This window comes from Mandrillus leucophaeus, unplaced genomic scaffold (genome assembly GCF_000951045.1).
Source record: "Mandrillus leucophaeus isolate KB7577 unplaced genomic scaffold, Mleu.le_1.0 Scaffold822, whole genome shotgun sequence".
NCBI lineage: Eukaryota > Metazoa > Chordata > Mammalia > Primates > Cercopithecidae > Mandrillus > Mandrillus leucophaeus.
In genome coordinates, this window is record NW_012108942.1 from 7,859 (window position 1) to 26,580 (window position 18,722).

An 18,722-nucleotide genomic window follows, 5' to 3' on the forward strand; every position below is an offset into this window, starting at 1 on the left:
GCCTGTAGTCCCAGCTACTCGGGAGGCTGAGGCAGGAGAATGGCGGGAACCCGGGAGGCGGAGCTTGCAGTGAGCTGAGATCGGGCCACTGCACTCTAGCCTGGGCGGCAGAGCGAGACTCCGTCTCAAAAAAAATAAATAAATAAAAAATAAAAAATAAAAAAAAATATTGGCACTGTCTCCAAGGAGTGTGGGTATTTAGTGACAGAGTAAATGCCTCCTCACCTCCCACACCCTCCTACCCTGATGACCTTGAAATGCTAGAGCAGAGACCAGTGCGGGAGTGGGGTGTGGGAGACCCATCACAGAGGCAGCCCAGAGTCAGACAGTCCATTTGGACCAGTGGTTTCAAATTTGGGCTTCTCAATGCTCTCTTGAAATGAAGCCTTTTACAGAAGCCATGTATGCTCACCAGACCCCTGAAGAACTGCTCTTTTAGAAGGGGAATCCTACCCCTAGAAAGCCCTTGGACTTGAAAACCACTGCACCAACAGAGCAAAACCTCCGCCAGCCCAGAGTTACCACAGGGTCATGTGATACAAGTCCATGGACCCTTCTTTTTTGAGATGGAGTCTCATTCTGTTGCCCAGGCTGGAGTGCAGTGGTGTGATCTCAGCTCAGTGCAGCCTCCGCCTCCTGGGTTCAAGAGATTCTCCTGCCTCAGCCTCCCGAGTAGCAGAACTACAGGTGCGCACCACCACACCCGGCCAATTGTTTTTATTTTTAGTGGAGATCAGGTTTCATCATGTTAGCCAGGATGGTCTAGATCTCCTGACTTCATGATCTGCCCACCTTGGCCTCCCAACGTGCTGAGCCGCCGCGCCCGGCCCATGGATCCTTTTTTATAACTGGCTCTACATTTTCTTTCTGGCTGGCACCCGGGTTTTTTTTCCCCCTCTGTGCATCCCTGCACCTAATGTGAGAAATTTTCTTAGAAGAGAGGGACATCCAGCGTGTGGGCAGAGAGATGGTGTTTAAGGATCTAAAGCGAGGAATAAAATGTTGACTCGGAGTTCAAGAATTCAAGAGGGTGAAGTCAGCAGAGATGGGTCATTTGTTTTGACCAAAGTGATTACAGGAGAAAAACCTGTGAGCTCAGTAAAATTATGTCAGCCAGAGAAAATGGGATGAGGGGAGGGAGGGGAATGTGAGGAGAGTGGAGAGGAAGGGAGGGGAAGGGTAGAGAGAGGCAGGGAGGGGGTGAGAAAAAGAGGCTCATGTCAGTTACAGGGAGTTACACAAGCCTGCATGTCTTCTGAGAATGGCAGGCTAGGGCTGGGGGTGGTCACGGGGTAGGCAAGGGGTGAGGGTGCGGTGGTGCCCATGATGATGGGGAGCAATTGCTGTACAAGCCGTGGAGAGGCTTGGCAGGACCAGCTGAAGGAGAGGGAGGGATTTAGGGCAACTGGAAGCGGATGGATGTATCACAGTGCAGACACAGGCTGTGGTGCAGACACAGGCTGTGGTGTAAAGTGTAATTGGAACAGCCCAGGGCAAACTCCCTACTCCCAAAGCCCCCACACTTTGTCCCCTCCCTGTCATCCTGTTAGCATCCCCTGTCAACATGCAGTCAATCGGAGGTGATGCCTCCAACTACTGTCAGCTGTTAATTTAGTGGACGTGCCCACTCTCTAGGCCAACTGCAGGACTGAGAGGTCACCCAACCCATGGGATAAAACAGCTGGCAGCAGACACCAGGTGGTCATGCAGGCAGCAGGCAGCCAAATATGCCGCATCAGCATATCCTTCAGGCTGGTAGCCCCCAACCCAGGCCCAGATGATGCTGAAGTGCAGGTGTGAGCACTTTGAAGGTTGCTGGCTGGTCACAGGGCCCCTTAGACCAAGGGCTGACAATTCAGCACAGAGGCAGAGGCTCTGAAAAGAGTGAAGAGTGCTAGGCTTGGAGGATCTGGGGTCCAGGCAAATGGCCAAGAGTAGGAAGCAAGTCAGAAAGCGGCTCAGGCACAAGGGAGGGGATGGCTGGTGTCCATGCTGAGCTCAGAGTGTTGGCCTGGAGCTCCTTGCAGACTGTCCACCTGAGGCCTCTGGTCAAGACTGGACCTCGATACCTAACACATGGCTGAGCCATGGTGAGAGGGCTGGGAGGACATGACGGGGTGGGAGAAGGTTAGGAAGGGAATGGTTCCAAGAGCACAGGAGGCTGCAGACCTTCCCAAGAAGAGGTGAATTTGAAAGAAAGAAAAGGAGCCCGGGCCCGATGGCTCACACCTGTAATCCCAGCACTTTGGGAGGCCAAGGTGGGCAGATCATCTGAGGTCGGGAGTTCCAGATGAACCTGACCAACATGGAGAAACCCCGTCTCTATAAAAATACAAAATTAGCCAGGTGTGGTGGCATATGCCTGTAATCCCAGCTACTCGGGAGGCTGAGGCAGGAGAATTGCTGGAACCCAGGAGGCGGAGGTTGCGGTGAGCCAAGATCATGCCATTGCACTCCAGCCTGGGCAACAAGAGCAAAACTCCATCTCAAAAAAGAAAAAAAAAAGACAAGAAAGAGAAGGAAGCTGAGACCACATTATTCCTGGGTAATGCTGCAGAGGACACAGTAAGTTTTCATTCCACGGTCAGTTCAGCTTTAACCTGCGTCAATCTTCCGCACCCCTCTGAGTGACTCCCAAGGACCCTCGCTGCCGCCTCCTGCGACTCCTTTACCTGCTTCATAGTGTTTTTCTCTGGGTCACTTCTTTCGGCCCAGTGGCTCTGATAGTATGATTTCCAAGGTGACTATCCTTCTGAGTCTCAGCTCGTCCCCAGTCAGCCAAGAAAGAGGAAACAGCAGGGTTTGGGGAGTAGAAAGAGTGCCCCTAACATTGCCGCCAGTTCCCTTTGGAAACGCTGGTCTGGAGTCCCAACACACTGGCCAAGACAGCAATGTCGAGGCCGTCCTGGTCCCAGCTGCTCTGGGACTGACTCCAGCTCAGCTCAAAGGAAAGCTGTGAGCTAGGTTTTATCATCAAAGAGTCCATTCCCCTCCTCCATCCTTTTGTACAAAATTATATTTAGTTCTGCCAAAGAGATTTCTGGGTTGCCATAAATTCTCTTTGCTATCAGAACGAGATAAGGAATTGAAAAGGGGTTACATAGAGGGCAGACTTCAAAGGGGGCAAATAAAATAGTCTGAAATCACCTCTACCCTCCGAATTCCTCCAGGCAACAGCTTTATGATTCTGGTCTCTACCCATATTTAGAATATGTACCAATATTTCAAGGTGTGGAGGGAGCTAGAGTTTTCTTAGAGAACCCCACTCCATAGCCAGTCAACATGGGCCTGTGCTTTCTGACAACTTCTTAAAAATAGGACCACATTGGACGGATATGTGGGTGTAGAGGAGATGGAATTCATAGCTAGGATATTTTATGATGAAGAGTCTTAAAAACAGAGAAGTAGATAAGAGGGCACGGTTAGGCCCTGATGCAGTTTCCACCCCATGGCTTCTGTGGTTTTGTTTCTAAGAAGGCTTGCAAGCTTCTTGGCTTTTTGGAAGGAACTATGTATTTAAGCAATTGGAGCAAAGAGTTTTGTAGGGCTGTTGGGAAAGTTTATGGTGCCACAGTCTTGGTGAGAGCTATGCTGAAGAAAGTCTTACCAGTCTTTCCAGGAAGACCAGCTTTCGTGGGAGGAAGCCTCAGGCATCTGTTCTGATGTCCAATTCAGAAGCCTCTACCCCATTGGGAAGACATTAGGTGACTGAGGGGAGATGAAGATTAAAATCTTAGAGTACAGGGAAGTGAGGCTGATGAATTTCATTTATAAGAGCAATGTGGGGGCTACTTCTTATGCGGTAGAGCCCCGTAGGGGCACCTGTGGACCACATTAAGTTGTGTTGTAAGGGGAGTATATGCTCTGGAACTCTGCCTGCTACTCTGCTAGGCTCGAGAGGCAGTAGGTTCAGGATGAGGGCGGGGAGAGGGGGAGCACGGGGCCGCAGGCTGCCAGGCCAGAAGCAGCGCTGCAGGGCACGAGGCCAGCACCAGCAAACAGGTGACCTGAGAGCCAAGACCACTTCCCACTGCTCCCCACCCCGATCATGGCAGACACAAGCTGCCTCAGAATCCTTCTCAACACTGGGTGCCAGGAAGCCCCTACCAGCCAATCAAGTAGTCAGGTGAATCCAGTTTACAAGCTGAAATCTAAACTAGTTCCTTATGTGACAGGCAGGAAGATGTGGTTCAGAGAATTAAGTGGCTACCTTTCATCCAGGCTCCGGCCTGGATCTAGAGTTCCCTTTCTCTCTCTCTCTCTCTCTCTCTCTCTCTCTCTCTCTCTCAGAGGAGGTAGGGAGGGAAGAGAAAAGAAGGAAGCAGGCCTGAATCTGCCACCCTCTTCCATCACTCCCTCCCTCACCACCTGTCCCTGCCCTGTGCTCCTCCTGCTCTCACAGACTTCCTGTCACTCCTTCCCTCTTGCCTAGCCGGTGCTTTATCTCAGGGCCAAGGGGGCTGAGTTTGAGGGTCTATTGTGTTGTATTCTTCACAGAAAGCTCAGATTTTATCTCAGTATAGCTTCTGCATATTTCTCCCTCTACATCTAAATATCTTAAAATCCTCTTTTCCCCTCCTGTGTTTCCAACCCTTCATTTGTTCCCTTGATGACCTTGTGTCAGGTGAACTGAGCCCACCTGTGGTATGCTAGTGGGTTTCACCCCATTTGGTCCAGCACCAAGCACAGCTGGACACTGCAGGAATAGTCAGACAAATTAGAAGGTGGTGTTCCGGTTTACCAAAACATTCACACAGTTTTAACCAATGAACACTGATGGCTCTTATTCTGTAGGAGTTCATTGGCATATAACCATTTCTAGAATGTGTCCATTGCACTAATCAATGTCCACCTGTAGCATGAAACCCTGGCTCTGAATTATACAGACAACCTCATAGAAATTGTAATAAGGTGCCTCCAGCTATGGTTCCCCACCCCCCACCCATTTTGCATTTGAAGAAACTGACACTTGGGGCACATACTAGGCTTATCTAAGGGCACTCAGAAAACTAGACACAGAAGCAGTATAAGGACCCCAGGCCCTCTGATTCCCAGGCCCTTCCCTCTAGAGAAAGCGCAGAAGTTGAGTGTGCCTGATTTTGTTCATTGACCCCTTGGGCTTGGCTCCAAATGCCTATCCCAGCCTATGTCCCTTCTTGATTTAGTGCCTGGCCTTGCTAATTTAGCATTCTGGCTTTCTGCTATGTACCCAAGTGCTTAGAAAAGTGTCTAGAACATAGTAGTTACTCAGTCAGTATTTAGCAAATGAACATTGTCTTTGGGGAATCTCCAGAAAGAGAGATAAGGAGGAGGTAGTCACTGTAGCATTGGCAACTTAACAGGATTTCATGGGGCCTTCCTTTCCTTCTGTCATGACCAGGCACCCCTTGAAGGGGCTGAGGTATGAAGGACCTGGGGGGGACTGATGGGCGGAAAGTTGGACAAGCAGTACCATAGAGGAGATGAATTTGGTAAGTTGGTTAACAGGGGCTCACAGTGACCCACACAGGTTTTGGGAGGAAAAAGCAGCCCCCAAAATGGAAGAGGCAGAAGGCATTTGGGTAAAACAGTCATAGTCCAACATAATGGTTCTTAGCCAGCAGCGATTTTGCCCCTACTACCTCCTGCTGAGGAGATATGGTAATGTCTGGAGACATTTTTGTTGTCACATTGGGTGAAAACTGCTGCTGGTATCTACTGGATGGAGGCCAGAAATGCTGCTAAACATCCTACAATGCACAGGACAGCCTGTTGCAGCAAAGAATTGTGCACCTAACATGCCAATATTGCTGAGACTGAGAAACTCTGTAAATATTACCAAGAACTAGGATGAGCAAATAACTCATTATTCCAATTGGAGCATTTTGAGAGTGAAATGGGCATAATTAATAAATATGCTGGGATAGTGGTCATCACCTGGGTACACCTTGGCAAACCAGGGTGTACTGTCGTCACCTTGCCAAGAATCTCGGGGTGAAGGAGAGTCTGGTTGGGGCCTGCAGGACACAGGAGCAATAGAAGAGGGGCAGGATCCAGGGATCATGTTTATGTTCATTGTCATGTAGTAGATGGGGAGATGCTCGCCAGATCAGGTGGGGCCTCCGGAATCGGAAAGTGATTTCTCGACGTAGGGGAGAAGTAGAGCTGGGAAATGAGGTCTTTACAGAGCTGATTTGGTATCACCAAGGTTGGAGTATGACCCACAAGCCATAGAGAAACAGAGAGATTGGGGTCTGTTTTGCTAAAAATGGTTCTTTTCAAAATAGAATTGACAGATATGTGGCTCATGGTCATGTAAAAGTGAAATATCTCAGCCACATCTCCTTCCAGGTTGGGGTTAGCCAATCGGTTTCCTGTACCTTGCAACTCTGATAGATTACATCCACTTGGAAGGCCGCCTCTACTCAGTGGGAAATGGTTTAGTGGTTGATTAGCAATGTCTGTCACAGGCCCCCCCCCAAAAAATAGTGATGAGTTAGTGGGCCACATACATGCCATCCCTTCATAGGGTCTTATTGTTGGTACTCCTCAGAGCCAGGAATGAAAGGGATGAGCTCGGAGTCAAGTGGCCTCAAATGTATTTATGGAGGCCAGCTGTACCCACTGCTCTGCAGGTTACTGTCGGGGATAACAAAGAACAGATGACATAGCCTCAGCCTTTAATACCAGGACATTCTTGTGGATTAATAAGATAACAATCACGTAAACAAAACCACTGGAGAACAGGGAACAGTGTGAGACTGCAGTAACAAGTGCTCCCTGCATGGTGAAGCCTCTGTCCTGCAGAAGACCAGACAGAGGTGACAAGAACTTGGGCTTACAAGAGGAGGGGGCAGGAGGAAGTGGGTTTGGAGAATGACTGTAGAGTGGGTGGGAATGGCATGGGGGAAGACAGCCTCAGGAGAGTGAGATGATACATATGGGAGCCTCTACGGTCCAACTGATGACTCTTTGCTGTATTTTTCCAGGGCGAGACATGGTGGGGCCCACGCTGCCCGGATACCCACCCCACATCCCCACCAGCGGACAGGGCAGCTATGCCTCCTCTGCCATCGCAGGCATGGTGGCAGGTAAGGAGAGGGCTGGCAGGGAGGGGAGCACTGCACAGAGGAAGTATTGGAGCAAGGTGGGACACGAGGGGCAAGAGGCATTCTGTGCCCTATTCATAGACTTCCCGAAGGGCATTGAAGGATGGACCAAAGGGGGCATCTTGTAAATGCCTGGAGACAATATCCCAGTGCAGTCCTGACTCCCTGTTTAACTCGCCCCAGCTCGGCCTCCTTCTTCCCAGGCCTGCCACATTACCCTCCATGATGAAAAGGGAGGGGCTGAGACAGACCTGTGTTCAAATCCAAGCTCCACCACTTCTTCCAGTGAATCAGTGAGCATAAATGGAGAGCAGTTCAAGGGCCCCAAAATGCTGTGAGTGGAAGATGAGCCCTACCCTCAAGCAGTGCTTGGTCTCCTGGTGATTTAACTCTGATGAATCCGTTTTCCCCTTCTGTAAAATCTGAATCGGAAGGGTATTGATGATGATGATAATGATGATGATGATGACCATGATGATGAAATATATGCTTCACATCTCACTTTCTCTCAACCCTGCATGGATAGGACCCCGGTTCTAGGTACTCTAAGAGTACTATAGAGGATGAAACGAGCCTGGAGTAGCTCTCCATCCTCATTTGAACCGTCCTGGAACCTGCCTGCCAGTCATTTGGGTTTCTTTGTCTGCCAGTCATCATCCAATGATGATTCAAGGTGACAAGATCTGAACAAACGAAGATAATGGGAGTTTCCTTGGGCAAGTCTCAATTGTTTAGGAGCTGTATAGGAAAGACTTTGGGATGGATGAGACATAATTGAGCCATTTTCACTGGTCAAAAAGGCCTGAGACCTGGAATTTCTGGAAAGAGGTCTGAACACAAGGCATCTGTGACCCCCATGCCAGCCCTAGGCCAGCCTCTCTGGCTCTGACCCCAGAGACTTGGCATATTTACCTAGGCCTGCTTCCCTTCCTTGCCGGCAGGAGTTAATCTTTGCCAGCCACCCACTCTGGGCACCCTATGCAGAGGCAGGTGGGCTGGGATCTCCTGGGCAGAGGGAAGGGAGGGAGAGAAAGAAGGAGGGAAAAAGGCTCTGTGCTCCCTGGGAACCTGCTGAGCTGGCACTTGTTGCTGCCTGGTTACCGTGGCGATGTGCTTAATGCAGCGTTGAAAATACAGAATACTGACTCCTCTCTCCCTCCTGGCCCCGGACTCCCTCCCTCCCTCCCTTCCTCTTCTGGAGCGTGAAATGAGATTGGTCAAGATAAAAAAGGAAAAGATTCGGTTATTTTTTTAAGAGTGTGGATAATGGGGCCTCTCAATCAAAATCCCAGGCTCCAGTCGGCTCCCCCCATTCCCCTTCCAACCCCTCCACCTTCCCCTGCCGCCTGCTTAGAGGAGGAGGAAGAAACATAAAGCACAAGGCTTTTCTCTTAATTATGAATCATTCCCTGAGGGCAGGCCCAGGGCAACGGGTTTCTGGGGCCCAGAGTCTGACCTGTGAGGTAGCTGGCAGGCTTGGGCCTCTCATCAAAGTCCCCCAGGTTGTTTCCAGAAAGAATCCTGAGTGGGTGCTGTGAAAAAGAAAAAGAAAAAAAAATAGCACAACTAGGACACTGACTGCAAGTAAAATCCACACAGGAGGGACCTTGTCCCACACAGTTGGGCTCCCAGTGAGTTCCATGAAAATCAGTTTTTAGAAAATGCAGTACTATTTAAATGAATCACTTGGTTCCTAGGGATAGCATTGCGCAAATGAATTCTTAAGGAATTTTTTTTTGTGGAAAAATTATATGTCCATCTCTTACCACCACCTGCAATCTCCCAGTTGATCAAATGGGGATTCCTGCAATTAAAGTGAATAAACTTTCATCGAGCACCTACTGCATGCATGTTAGGTACATGATAAATGCTTAAAGCAAGGCATGCCAAAGACATTCTTTAATCGATTATGAAAGGAAGGATCACTTATTATGTACTTCTACATGTGTAGCCATTCAAATATGTGTAACTTTATTTCTAATTTTACCCTGACCAGAAGACTGAGAGGCTAATACTATCCCAGTTTTATGGATAAGGAAACTGAAGCAAAAGGAAAGTGGTGTGCTCAGGGTCGTAATCATACTCAGTGACTGAGTTGTGCAAACACGGGTTTTTCAATTTCATGTCTAAGACTCTTTCCGCTACACCATACTGTCTCCTACCATACCAGAAATAAAGACGTAGGCTACAAGAGAGGAGCACAGGAAAAGGGCTAGGACAGATTTCCCTTGTCTATTCACCTTCTGTTTCTCTTTTATTTTGTTTTGTTTTGTTTTGTTTTGTTTTGTTTTGTTTTATTTTATTTTATTTTATTTTTTGTTCTGACTCCGTTAACAGTCAATGATTCTCAACCAGTTCTAGAGCAGAACCAGCAGCTCCAGATATATGGATCCATCCAGTCATCTTTCCACTCATTCATCTTCCCATACATTTTTCCACATATCCATGCATTTTCCCATCTATCCTTCCATCTTTCGTAATCCATCCTGTCATCCTCTACCTTTCCACCAATCCTTCCATCTTTCCATCCATCTTTTTTTTTTGGAGACAAAGTCTTGCTCTGTTGCCCAGGCTGGAGTGTAGTGGCGTGATCTTATCTCACTGTAACCTCTGCCTCCTAGGTTCAAGCGATTCTCCTGCCTCAGCCCCCCGCCCCTCCCCCAGTAGCTGGGACTATAGGGACCTGCCATCATGCCTGGCTAATTTTTGTATTTTTAGTAGAGACAGGGTTTCACCATGTTGGCCAAGCTAGTCTCAAACTCCTGGCCTCAGGCAATCTGCCCGCCTTTGCCTCCCAAAGTGCTAGGATTACAGGTATGGGCCACCGTGCCCGTCCCCTCCATCCATCTTTTAATTCATCTGTCTTTCCAGTTATCTATTATCCATCTTTCCATCCATCCATCTTTCCATCAATCCTTTTATTTTTCCATCCATATTCATTCATCCATTCATCTTTTCACAGAACTATCCTTTAATCTATCTTTCCATCCATCCTTTCATCATCCATTCTTCCAGCCATCCATCCTCTCATACATCCATCTTTCATCCCCTTTTCAATCTATTCCTCCATTAATCTATCCATCTTTCTATACATACATCCTTTTATCTATCTGTCTTTCCATCCATCTTTCCACCCATCCATCCTTCCATCATTCACACTTTCATTCATCCTTGCGTCCTTCCATCCATTCATTCACCACTTTTTCACTTAACAAATACTGGTTGAAGGTCTACTGTATGGGATGCTGGGGATACAGCAGTGAATAAGTCAGATTCCTTTATTGCTGGAGCTTATAACCTAATGGTGAAGAGAAATGGACAGTAAATAAGTCAACGAATGAATAAACATAATAATTTATTGTCTGTGAAGACAATAAAACGGGATGATGTAATAAAGAGCCACAGGGAGAGGAGATAACTACTTTAGATTGGGTTGTCAGGGGAGACCTCTCTGAGAAGGTGTTCAAAGTGACCATCCAAGTGATAAACTGGGGCAGACCATCCCTGGCCCAAAGAACAGCAAGTGCAAAGGGCCTAAGGCAGGAACTAGTTTAGCATGGTAGCAAGTAATTGGTAGTGGCTGGGTCGAGTTTGAAAAGGCGACTCTGATTTCTAGGAAAATGAATTGTACACAGTCAAGAGAGAAAGCACAGACCAGTTAGGAGACAGTTTCAGTACTTGCAAGAGATGACAGTGGCTTGAGCTAGGGAATTAGCAGTGAAAGAGGAAAAAAGAGACCCTGAAAATATATTTTGGCTGCAAAGCCAGCAAACCTTGCTGGTGGATTGGCTGTCGGGATGAGAAAATAGAGGAAACAAGGATCATTTGTAGGTTTGGGGCATGGATGATGGTGGCAAGTATATATATGGGAGACCAGGAGGGGAAGTGATGTAGTAGATGGCAAGTGGAAATCAAGAGTTTTTTGGGCCATGTTAGGATTGAGATGCCTACTAAATACCTAGTTTTATAATAAGTTTGTAGGTATATCATGTATGTCTGAAGCCAGGAAAGAATCCTGACTGGAGTATAAATTTCAGCCATTGCACAAAGCTGTCATTTAATGATAAGACTACTAGAAACCAAGCCTGGGGTTCTTCAACAATTTAGAGCTCAACAGAGAAGGAACAGCAAGGAGAATGAGTAGGAAAGACAACTGAGTTACAAAGCAAACAGAAGACTCGTCATCACAAACCCAAAGGCATGGAGAGAGAGATGAGCTAAACGGTCAGGGGAATTGTGGATATAGAAGCGACCATTGGTATGATGGAGTTAGAGACTGTGGGGACTTGAGGGGATGAGAGTTGGCCTGATGGGAAGGGATAAGAAGGTGAAGGCAGAGACCATGGGGCAGAGAAAGGCACTGGTAACTAGAGAGGAATGTGGGGATAGGAAGGGGATTTTTTAAAGACAGAAGATAGCAGAGTATGTTTGCAGGGTGAAGGGAGAGACTGATGAAACAGAAAATGGGATCGTTGGAGCGGCCAAATCCTTGGAAAGGTGAGTAGGGTAGAATGCAAAGCAAAGAGGCAGGGTTGGCCTTTCATTGGGGCAGAGACGTTTCATCTGCTGTGACTGCAGGCAGGTAGGCACATCTGGTGACAGGAAGATGCCACACCTAGGTGTGTACCACCTACCGAGCCTCATCCCCTGCCCCAGGTTCCATGTGACTGAGGTACTTGGTAAATGGTAGTTAAATACATAAATAAATGGGTGAGTGAGTGAATGCATGAATGAGTGACAAAATGAGAGGGTAAACACATTGTGTTTTCCACCTCTCTCCCTTGTCCTTTAGAGCTTGCTGTGTTTGCCATTGGGTAGGGTGTGGTAAAAGGTGCTAGGGCCCTTGCTATGTGGCCAATAGAGAATTGGCTGAAACCCGGGAGACCTGGGCTAAACAGAGGGCACTTGGCACTGGGAGATGCAAGAGAGACCACCAGTGTGGAAGGACGGGGCCAGGATTCTAGTTCAGGCTTTCACTGAACACGTGGCCTTGGCCAAATGTCTTTACTTCCCTATGTAACAGATGTGTTATCTGTTAAATAGATGTTTAGAGTAGATTATTTCTTAGTTTTTCATCTGTTAAATAGAGGTTTAGATTCAATTATTTCTTAGGGTATTTTTTTGTTTTTTGTTTTTTTGTTTTTGCTTTGCTTTTTTACTTCTTTACCCCCTTCCTTTTTTTACCCATATTTTTTGCTTGATTGACATTAGACTTAGTCTCTGCCCCTAAGGAACTTTCTTACTGTGTTCTTATCTGTCATTGACTTCCTAGACAAGGAAAGGATCCAGTAGCCTTTCTCTGCTTCAGGCTCCTCCTCTTCATCTCTCTTCTTCCTGTATAAACGCCTACTTGTCTGGCAATAAAGCAGCTCCCACTAACCCCAACCCAGGCCGTAAGACTGGTTGAATGACTGATTTAAGCCTTCATTGAGCTTTATTTTCACACCTGTTTAATGGGAAAATAATAAAAGCTTACATTTATTGAGCGCTCCCTATATATTTGAAGCATGGTGCTAAGCATTTAATACATATTTTCTCATTTAATTCTTGTTAAACCAAATGAGATAGGAATAATTATTTGGCCCACTTTATAGATGAGGAAACCAAGGCTCACCTGTAAGTCACTCACTCAGAGAGGCTAAGTGACTTGTCCAAGGTTACAGAACCAGGAAATGGGAAGTAAGAATTTGACTCTAGACAGGTCAATTCCAGACTCAGGGAGTTTCGAGCAACCCGTCCAGAGAGTCTGAGAAGCAAACTCAGAACCACATAGCTCACAATCGTAGGTGAGTTTCTGAAAGGCTGGGTGGAAATTCATTGAGTCTCAGGATTGGCAGGAATCTAGCTTTGTAAATGGAATTATCTTGTAAGTGAATAAAGGGATTATCTGCAATTTAGAGTCAAGAGCCCTAAGGTCGAGTTCTACTCTGACATTTAACAACAATGTGATTTGAGGCAAACTACTTAATCATGCTGCCCTCCAGTTTCCTTTTCTATAAATTGGTATCCATGAGTACCTCATAGGGTAGTCATGAGAATAAAAGATCATAATGTGTGGGAAAGTGCTTTACAAACTTTAAGCTCTACACCAAGCACCGGTAGTGGCTGTGGTGGTCAGCTTGACTTTGTTTTTGTTATGTCAGGGAATTCTTAACTAATTTCATCTGTAAATAATTCCTTTGGAAAAGTCAAGAATCTATTCATAGAAGGAGGTGATCTGATTTACTTTGTGTAAATGTATACATTGAGTTTGCTTAAAGTGGCAGACTCAGGATGGAACAACAAACTACTCCAAGTCCCAGGATGCAGCTTCCCGGGAGGTGGGTGCCCTCTGGGTCTCTCCCTCCTGTCCCATCCTTAACCCTCACACCTCCCCTCAGCCCCCCATGCATACACACACACTCATACCTACGGAGGCAAAAAGGTCCATATATACAGATTTCCTCTTTGGCACCTAACCCCATACCCCTGCTGTGGGGCCCTCCCAGAAGAGCCCTTCGGCAGAAGGTCCAGGCAGCAGAAGGAGCAGTTAGTCCCTGGGCCCTAGAGTCACAGCACAGTTTCCTAACTCCACCAAACCCTCCAGCTCTGGGAGCTTCCGCAGATCCCAGAGCCTCAGTTTCTTCATCTGGAAAATGGGGATAGTTATAACATCTACCTTCTGGGCCTCCTGGGAGGGCTGTAGTGTGTCAAACCAGTGCCTCCAGTACCTACGGAAAAGGACACTGCCCCAAATTATCCAGACCGATGGGTTCCAAAAGGGATGATAGAGGGACCTTTTGAACTCCACTGTCCCTGCCATGGCTCCAACTGTCTCCCCCACCATTCCTGAGCTTGCCCATTGCCAGCCCTGCAGACCTCCCTGCACCCCAGCCCTGCACTGGTGCCCTTCATCTCACAGGCCTCTCCCCTGTGTGCCTCTAACAGGAAGTGAATACTCTGGCAATGCCTATGGCCACACCCCCTACTCGTCCTACAGCGAGGCCTGGCGCTTCCCCAACTCCAGCTTGCTGAGTAAGTCCCTGGGGCCGCCCAGGCCTTTGCTGGGCAGGATGGATGGTGTGGTGGGGGGCAAGGGTGGGTCAAAGGTTACCTGAAAGCTGGGAGGCCTCAGATTATACAGACAGCCTGGGAGGTGGTGGTGTTTGTAATGGAAGAAGGCAGCAGGAGGGCAGTGTACCTGGTTGTTTGGGGAAAGAGGGCAGAAGTCCAGAGGCTCCCAGGCATTGGTTTCCCTCCTGCTTCTTAAGGCCGTGTCTTTTCAATCTTTGTTTTGTGTAAGATTCAGGGCTCAGGCCTTGAAGGGGAGGGCAGGGGAGGACTTGAGAAAAGCCTAAGAGAGGACCTCCTGCCTCCACGGCTTACAGTCCCACAGTGCAGACACTGACGCCGGGCACCCCACCAGAATGCAACTGCTCTCCTTCCTGGGAGCCGATTTCAAGAATGCCATCCTGTTGCCCCCATTAACCATCTAAGTGGCTGGTTAGATGATTCAGCACCAAACCCTTACACAGAAATCCTTTGTTCCACCACATTCCCCATATTTAGCCTGAGATGCTGGCAGTATTCAGGGTCAAAGTCCAGAGAGTGAGCTTCAGTGAGCTTTCAGGCTTCTCTTCACCCCTCTCTTGTCCTGGAGTCCTGGACTGGGAAGATAAGCTTTCCAGCAAAGCAAAACCCCACCAATGGGGACTTGAGGGATCCCACTAGAGCCTCTCTGAGTGGTGGCCTTGGGGGTATCAAAGCAAACCTGAGCCAGACAGAAGCAGTGACCCAAGGATGGCCGACCCCACAGGCACCATTGCAGGCTGGGAACCATCCATTCCCCAAGACCCCCACTCTTCCCATTACCTCCTTGTATTCCAGAAATAACTTGAAAGGGGGCAGACCTGGGCCCTGTTTGCCAGATGAGTTCAACTCCAACCCACCTTTCCATTCAACTTAACCAGAAAAGATGAGGGCAATGAGACATACCAGGGTTCAGGCACCTTCCCACTGAGTCTCCCCAGGCCGCCCATCCTGCAGGTGTGCAGAGCCTCACCTTAAGGGCAGTCAAGCCCAGATCCCCTTTGACCCCGCAGCAGTCTAATCTCCCTGGGTCTTAAGAGAGAAGGCTCTCTGTCCTGGCACTGTTTGGGCAAGGCTAGGGAGGATCCCGATGACTCCTCAGTGCACTTGATTTTTTGGGGTTCCACATGCAATTGTTTTCTATTGCCCTCTCCCTGCAACGAGGGTGTTGAAGGTCAGAGCAGCCATAGGGGGAAGGGGCAAGAAGCCACTGTTCTCATTCTGGCCAGAAACTCAAAGGTGAGGCCAGAGAAGGAGGAAATAGGGCTGGAGAGGAGTTAATCTTTGATGATCAGATAGGCCAGAGAAATGAATGATTAACTTGTGTTGTCTTAAAGGTCAGCAGATGCAGGGAAGGCATGGTGCAATTTTCCTTTCTGACCAGCAGTGTTGTTGTTATTTTTTTTTAATGTGTCCAGGTTCCCCATATTATTACAGTTCCACATCAAGGCCGAGCGCACCGCCCACCACTGCCACGGCCTTTGACCATCTGTAGTTACCATGGGGACAGTGGGAGCGACTGAGCAACAGGAGGACTCGGCCTGGGACAGGCCCCAGAGAGTCACACAAAGGATCTTTATTTATTACATGAAAAATAACCACAAGTCCAGCATTGCGGCACACTCCCTGTGTGGTTAATTTAATGAACCATGAAAGACAGGATGACCTTGGAGAAGGCCAAACTGTCCTCCAAGACTCCTTAATGAGGGGCAGGAGTCCCAGGGAAAGAGAACCATGCCATGCTGAAAAAGACAAAATTGAAGAAGAAACGTAGCCCCCAGCTGGTACTCACCAAAGGAGAGAAGAAGGAATAGCCAAGGAACTTGGGGGGATGGCGAATGGTTCCTGCCTGGGCCCAAGGGGTACACAGGGCACCTCCATGGCTCCATTATTAACACAACTAGCAATTACGGACCGTAAGCACTTCCCTCCAGCCCACAAGTCACAGCCTGGTGCTGAGGCTCTCCTCACCAGCCACCCAGGGAGTAGTCACCTCCCTCAGCCTCCCGCCTGCCCCACACGGAGGCTCTAACTGTCCTCTTTCTCCACACCATTTGCTTGGCTCTTTCTACGCCTCCCTTTTGGGCATGGGCTGGCTGAAGGCTGGGGCGAGTCCCTCAGAAATTCCACCAGGCTGTCAGCTGACTTCTTTTGCCTGCCGCTGTGAACGTACAGCACCACCCCAGGTCCTCCTGCAGTGGGGCATCCCCTTTGCAGCTGCCGTCAGCTGGACCAGCCCCAGGCAGCTTAAAACAGACATTCCACAGGGCCTGGGCGCCTGGGAGGTGAGGCGTGGTGTGCAGCTTCACCCAGGGCAGAGCAAGGCAGAATTGCAGGAAACCCGCTTCCCCTTCCCGACAGCTCCTGCCAAGCCCAGTGTGCTTCCTGCAGCCCACGCCCACCAGCTACTGAAGAGACCCAAGGCACCCCCTGAAGCCAACAATACAGGGTCCCTCTCTGCTCCCCAGCAGCTCCTGCCCCCAAGGCCTGACTGTATATACTGTAAATGAAACTTTGTTTGGGTCAAGCTTCCTTCTTTCCACCCCCAGACTTTGGCCTCTGAGTGAAATGTCTCTCTTTGCCATGTGGGGCTTCTCTCCTTGATGCTTCTTTCTTTTTTTTTAAAGACAACCTGCCATTACCACATGACTCAATAAACCATTGCTCTTCATCTCAGGCTTTGGGGTTGGCTGGGGAAGGAGGCACCTTGGGGCTGGGCTTTCTCCCAAGAACATCAGAGCTGAGTAGCCGACAAACTCACTTTGGGGCCATGGGTTGGAAGGGACCATCTAGTGCCCCACAGCTCTGGCTTGGCCTTCTCCCTCTGCCTTCAATTCATGTTGAATGCTGGGTACCTCACTCATCCCAAGTTCTTCGACACTGAGTAAATGCAAGGATAGCACAGTGTCAAGCCAGCCATAGACTCCCCGCAAGGAGTTGCTGTTATTATTAACAGGAAGCCAGAGAATCAGCAGGGTGGATTAGTGAAGGATCTGGGAATAGCTATGACGACAGCCTGCATAGACAGCTCTGAAGGAAAAGAGAAGACTGGGCTCTCTTGTGTGCAAGGCACAATATGGAGGGCTTCATATAAGTTAGGTTGAAATTAGCCCTGTTTTACACACAGCTTCCTTTTACATATGAGGAAACTGAGGCTGTGAAAAAAATGAAATGACTTGCCAAAGATAAGAAGTAGTAGATTCAACCAAGTCCTCTTACTCTAAGCCCAACACTTGTACCCAAAACCCCAGGGTCCTCATCAGGGATGCCAAAGGGTTCTAGACCCAGTGGAGGTTCTGGGGTTGCCACTGGGGATTTGATTTCTTTTGATTTGCTTAAGATTTGACCTGACTGAATGGAGAGGTACAGTGTGGTGGGGCCAGGACAAGGTGAGGGAGGCTATAGAAACTTAGGACTTTAGGCCAACCCCCTCCAGGAAATTTGGGAAATGCAGTGTGACAGCTTGGGCTCTGCACTCCAGGGGGCTGTCTGGTATCCACATGGACCCTCTGCATGTAAGACCCAGCTGGAACAAGGGGGCAGGGGCCTGCAGCTGGGATGCCCAGGTGAATGTGGACAGCTGGACAGACAACACTGGGATTGAGTCCGATGGAAGGGGCCCAGGGATTCCAGGGCTGGGAGGACAGAGGCTGGGAGGACAGAGGCTGGGAGACAGGGCTCTTACCTCCTTAGGCCTCCCAAAGGGAGGTTAGGGATGCTGCCATGGATGACATGGCCGGGGGGAGCCGTCCCAGGAAGAAAATCCATCTCTTCTGAGGGGATCTGAGATGCAGCTGTTTTCTCAATGGCAGGACTTCCCTCTGCAGCGCGACTCTGAATCCATGATATCTGAGAGTCTTCCTGACCTCAAACCTCTGGGATCCCGAGTGCTCCCTACCCATGAATCACTTTGAGATGCACAGCATCTGAAGGAGCCCCTAGAGCCATCCCTTGCATTTACAGCCACAGCCCCTCTGGAGACACTCTGTACACCCGTCAGGCCCTTTCCGACTCACAACCAACAAAGGGGCTTGGGCTGTGCTTTGGCTAAGATGACCATGGTTTAAAACTTGCCTTTCTTTCCCTGAGGTGAGCTGGGCTTGCCAGGAACCTGCGCTCAGAGCGGGTGTTTGGTGACTGGGGGATGTGCTCCCCATGTAGCGGGCCTTGGCTAGTACCTATCCAATATTCTGCCCATGGTCAAACCATGGATCCCCTTTTCGGGCTCAGAAAATAGGGCCATTTATGTATTGGGTGAAAGAAAGACAATTCGAAGTGCCCCAGCATTTGGGGTGGTGGTGGAAGAACTCAGGCTGGCACATGGGGGGACACAGTGAAGAAGGGTGTGATGACAAGGACAGGGAGGACACGTAGGGGGCTTTGTGGGTTTGCCCAGTGGCCAGTTTCACCTGGCGGAGTGAGGGCAGCATCTGTGAGTGGTCGCAGGTGAAGGGGAATTGCTTTATGGTACAGGGGAGCCGGGGATTCTCTGGGCGTGGTATGTGTGTTGGTAGGAGAACTGGGGATGAGGCATGGGCCCAAAACATTCCTGAGGCATTGAGAGCA

At 49.0% G+C, this 18,722-nt stretch overlaps 1 protein-coding gene across 1 annotated transcript in view; it reads left to right on the forward strand.

Moving 5' to 3' along the window:
• The window catches only part of PAX8 (paired box 8), a gene marked incomplete at its 5' end in the record, with an annotated part of 26,044 nt that extends 7,832 nt beyond the window's left edge, over positions 1-18,212 (forward strand). Inside the window, 3 exons of the mRNA XM_011968032.1 lie at positions 6,969-7,070; positions 14,016-14,102; positions 15,575-18,212. Coding sequence (XP_011823422.1) covers positions 6,969-7,070; positions 14,016-14,102; positions 15,575-15,651 — 266 coding nt within the window. The remainder of the gene's footprint in view (positions 1-6,968; positions 7,071-14,015; positions 14,103-15,574) is intronic.
• Positions 18,213-18,722: the final 510 nt, after the last annotated feature.